The 4683-nt window shown below is 53.8% G+C and overlaps 1 protein-coding gene across 1 annotated transcript in view; it reads right to left on the reverse strand.

Annotated features, from left to right (window-relative positions):
* Positions 1 to 104: 104 nt before the first annotated feature.
* PRCC (papillary renal cell carcinoma (translocation-associated)) overlaps positions 105 to 4683 on the reverse strand; it is a gene marked incomplete at both ends in the record, with an annotated part of 5857 nt that continues 1278 nt past the window's right edge. The window contains 7 exon segments of the mRNA XM_010079856.1: positions 105 to 170; positions 449 to 592; positions 1162 to 1261; positions 1673 to 1724; positions 2325 to 2422; positions 2424 to 2839; positions 3243 to 3290. Coding sequence (XP_010078158.1) covers positions 105 to 170; positions 449 to 592; positions 1162 to 1261; positions 1673 to 1724; positions 2325 to 2422; positions 2424 to 2839; positions 3243 to 3290 — 924 coding nt within the window.

The raw sequence follows: 4683 nt of genomic DNA on the forward strand, positions 1-4683 counted from the left end.
TCACGCTGGGCTCCGTCAGGGTCAGCCCCTCGTCCCCCGCGGGCGAGCGTCACGCCCCGGCGGTCTGCCCGCATCGGTTTCTGTGCGAGGAGGAGGGCACTCACCTGGTGGATCAGGTACGTGATCTGGTGTTTTCGCCTTTGCTGCCCCGTGGGCTGATCTCCTTTTTTCTGGAAAGCAGAAAGAGACGAACTGTTAAGCCTGGAAACACACTGACCCAGAGAGCGGGACGACAAGAGCTCGCACAAAAGCATTTCTAAGAAGCGTTTGTTTCCCGTTAAACAGCTGCGGGCAGGTTCCTTAGACCGAAGCAGTCCCTGGCTGGTCTTTACCACCTTTGTTCACACAAGACAAGGTCCCTGTCCCCACCCTGGTGACCGCCTGGCACCTAACCCAGCTCCAGCTGGGGCTGGAAGGGGACGGAGCAGGTCCCCAAAACCCCCCGTACCTTGCTGAAGGATTTCATGGTCTTCTCCTCCGTTAAGGATTTGGTCAGCCACTGCTGGGCTCCGCTCAGCTGATCGTCACCTTTGATATCCACAAAGTTGATTTCTTCCCTCCCTCGGTTCCGCTTGCCTTGCAGCCGCTTGAACTGAAGGAACAGAAACAATGGGAGTTACGCCGGCACGTCGCGCACCGACGCCAACCTCACCCAAGGGAGGCAGATGGGCTCCGACCCTTCGCTCCCCAACCACGGACACACCAACTAACATCTTCCCAGCCAGGAATTTTTTTCTTTAGATTTCTGCTTTGCTATAGACCAGGATATAGGTCTGGAGGTTATAATCTCATTTTCCTATGTGGAAGGGGAAAAAATCCAACATTTATTTTCACTTTTGGTCTCGCTCAGAAGACCCTCGGACCCTGGGTCTCGCTTGAAGAGCGAGGGAAGCGCCTGAAGCCTCCCTGCCCACACCTCCCGTCACACAAATCCACCTCCGAGGCAGCAGCCCCTCGAAGGGAGCGAGCACCAGAGGGGCTCCTGTCCCCTGCAGCACCGACCGGCTTGGTGAACGGGGACCTTCTAAATCAGAGAACAGGAGAGAGCTTGGGGTTTTTTTTGTTTGTTTTTTTGGTTTTTTTTTTAAAACAGGTTTGGTTTTTATTTCTAGCAGAGCTTAAAGGCAAACTCCAGAGCAGAAGAGACAGTAAAGCACCAACCGCTTCGTCATCGATGAAGGAGGAGTCGGTGCTGATCTCCTGCGGCGGTGCCTGGGCCGGTTCCGCCTCCTGGTAGTACCCCCCGCTGTAGTAATCCTGGCAGCAAAAGGAAAAGCGGTTTGTCATGAGAGCGAAGCCAAACCCACCCTGGAGCAACCACACAGAGAGGCTGCGAGACGGAGGAGCGCTGGAAGCTCGCTGCTGTCCCACCTCCAGAGATCCCACCCGGCCGCTGGGACCTTCCACACCTTCCTCCTCCCAGGGCCGACCCACGCGGCCGTTGATCCCGTGCCAGATGAGGAACACGGGGCTCTGGGTACCTCTGCACCTCTTTTTTCAGTGGCACTCAACAAATATTTTGCTGAATTACTCGAAACAACCTGGCCTCAGCCACCGGCTCTGGTGAGCCCTGATTCTGCGCCCTGACGGGGCAGCTCTGCAGGGGGATTTGAAAATAAGCGCAGGCATTAAACATTTATCCAGCAAAAAGCCTCTGTGGCCCTCGTGCCAGAAGAATCCAGCTGCGCTAAGTGCTGCGGGGCTCTGCTCCGTGTCCCAGACACCTCGGATGGGTTGGATGCCCACAGACCACAGCCTGCTCCAGGAACTCATTTATAGATCCCAGAAGGGTTTGGGGTGGGAGAGACCTTAAAGATCATCGAGTCCCACAGGCAGGGCCACCTCCCACTAGCCCAGGTGGCCCAAAGCCCCATCCAGCCTGGCCTTGACCCCCTCCAGGGATGGGGCATCCACAGCTTCTCTGGGCAACCTGTATCTTGAGATCAAGAACATGGAAATACATAAATTCTACCAGGAAGAAAGCTTTGGTGATGTGGAAATAAAAATCAAATCCAAATCACCTTTAAGTTGAGGCCCCACCTGGAGTATTGAGGCCCCACCTGGAATACTGCATGCAGGTCTGGGGCCCCCAATGCAAGAAGGACGTCAAGCTGTTGAAGAAGGTCCAGAGGAGGCCATGCAGATGATCAGAGGTCTGGAACACTTTCCCCTGTGAGGACAGGCTGAGAGAGGTGGGGTTGTTCAGCCTGGAGAAGAGAAGGCTCCAAGGGGACCTCATCGCAGCCTTCCAGTACCTGAAGGGGGCTACAGGAGAGATGGGGAGGGATTTTTTTACAAGGACATGTAGCAACAGGATGAGGGACAATGGATTTTGTAGTCTTCTACGGGTTTGGGTGCCCAGCTGTGCTGAGCACCGCTGGAACCAGCGCCCGTCTTGAATTCCAGAGGGGCGTTAGCCGCAGGGCTCCGGCTCCGTGCCGGGCGGCGGGTCCTCCGCCACCACCGTGGCCGCGTAGGGGTAGGTCTCGGCGCCCACGAGGGCGGGCTCGCTCCTGTCGGACAAGGAGAAGTAGTTCTCTGGCTCGACGTCTTCGTCGCTGTCGTCCTCCTCCTGCGTGATCTGCTTGGTGACCTGCAGGGCAGCGCTCTTGGCAGCGGCTTTGATGGCGGATGGAGAAGGAGTCGTGGGCACCGCCGGCTTGGAGAGAGGTTTGGGTTTGGAGGAAGAGCTCGGGGGCTTAGCGGGCTTGGAGTCGGAGGCGTTTTCTCCTGCTTTCCTTGAGAAAGCGTGGGGCAAAAGTAACCGGTTGGTCTCTTTGACCGTCAAGTTTTTGGGTTGAGGAAGCAGAGCAGACAAGCCAGAGCCCTCGCCGCGTGCCTGGTGCGTTTCGGTCACAGAAAGAAGAGAAATGAGTGAGATGGTTTTATTTTCCTGACTCCCCGCCAACGATCTCCTCCAATTCTAACACCGTTAATGGGTTTCCCATTGCTCAGCACAATTGTTCGCTCCTTCGAACGCCCAGTGGGGCTTTCTGGCGCAAAAGGCCAGCGGGATTCTTAAGGGAAATGGGGCAAAGATCTGCCAACCTCCCAGAATCACGCTTGTGTTTCTGAGCTTTAAATTCAGGAAGTTTCCCCAAAAAAGAGACCTGACACCCCAGGGGACTTCAGGAATTTCTGACACTAGCAGTGCAGCTGATTTACACCAGTGCAAACCCAAGATCACAGTCAAATGCTTCATTCCTGTGAAATTTGATTAATTAAATAACCAAGGGATTTACCTGAACGGTATTTTTCTTCTTTGCTGGTTCATCTTCCTCTGAATCTGACTGAGAAAGAAAACCAGAGCTTAGCACAACTTGAGATATTAAAATTAAAAAAAAAAAACAACAACAAACCACAAAAAGAACTATACAATTTATTCATTTTCAGTTTGAACCAGCCAAAGAATCACAGCAACGTGGATCTGGATTGAGAATCTGCCAAGAGCTGAGCTCCACAGCGACAGCGGGCTGCGGTCAAGATCTTTTCCAGCCCTCCTGATGCGGCTACGGCAGGGCAAAGGGAGATAAAAGCCCGCTCTGGTTACTACTGCGAGAGATAAATCAACCGTCCGCAGAAAGGGCAGGACCACGGGTCCGCCGCGGGCTGGGCAGCTGCACACGCAGCCGCCACACTCTGCTCCGAAACCTGAAGCTTTGCAGCAGCGCCTCTCGAAAACCTCGTCACAATCATCGCCACCTTCAGCTCGTTTGTGCAACTTCTGAAACAAAATTTTTAAAAAAATAAATAAAATAAAAGGATTAGCTAAACCCAAACTCCAAATTTTCGAGGCGTCTTTTCAGCGCTGCACCAGAGAAACTCGGCTTCAGTGTATTCGGCTCCTGGCAGAAATCAGCATTTAGAGAGCTCAGACTTTTTTTCTTTTTTTTTTAAATCACAAGAAAATAAACTTAAAGCAAGGCCAGGAACTCAAGCTGCACGGCATAAGGTCAGCGCTCCCTCAGACACGAAGAGAGGGGAAGCACCAACCCACCCAACGGCGGGGTGTAAAAATTCACCGCAGGGATTAGCCGGGAATGGTTCCCAATAGCTTTGGAGTCGCTAAACATCCATTTAAAAGTGGAGCAGAGCGGCTGGGCGCCTCTGGCATCAGAAAAGGCCCTTGAACGTCTTTATCGCTCTGCAGAGCACTTTAAAGAGATTACAGGAAAGAAGGGCTCCTGCCCGTTGACTGTCTAAATTATAAAACAGGCCAGAGACAAGAAACACGCATCAATAACCTCGAGAGCTGCCATAAACCCGGCGCGTGGCGTTTGGGAGACAGAGCCGACAGCCAGAGAGCGGCCCCACGGGCACAACCGAAAGGGCCCGGAGGGATTTGAAGGAGAAAAAAGGAAGGAGAAGGGGTGTCAGCCCTGGACCAAGGGGCTTCCAGTAATCCCAAACGGGAGCCGCTCCGACCAGCTCTGCTTTTAAGGTGCTTTTCTCCCCACCAGTGCTCGATGCTAAGGACCCGCAGAGTCCAAAGGGTGGGGGGAGAAAGGGGAGGAACAAATCTTTCCTTTGAGCTTCTTCCAGGGAGGAAGAGAAGAACCCTGCCGCCCGCTTTAGGATGAAGTGCCTGTTCCAAAGTGCTGTGAGAAAGCAAAAAAGTGGGGGAGAGAGAAGGGGCTATCCCTCAGCCCTCTGCCTAAACGGGGAAGCCCTACGGCTCCCGCC

Source organism: Pterocles gutturalis, unplaced genomic scaffold (assembly GCF_000699245.1).
Source record: "Pterocles gutturalis isolate BGI_N339 unplaced genomic scaffold, ASM69924v1 scaffold29494, whole genome shotgun sequence".
Classification (NCBI taxonomy): Eukaryota; Metazoa; Chordata; class Aves; order Pterocliformes; family Pteroclidae; genus Pterocles; species Pterocles gutturalis.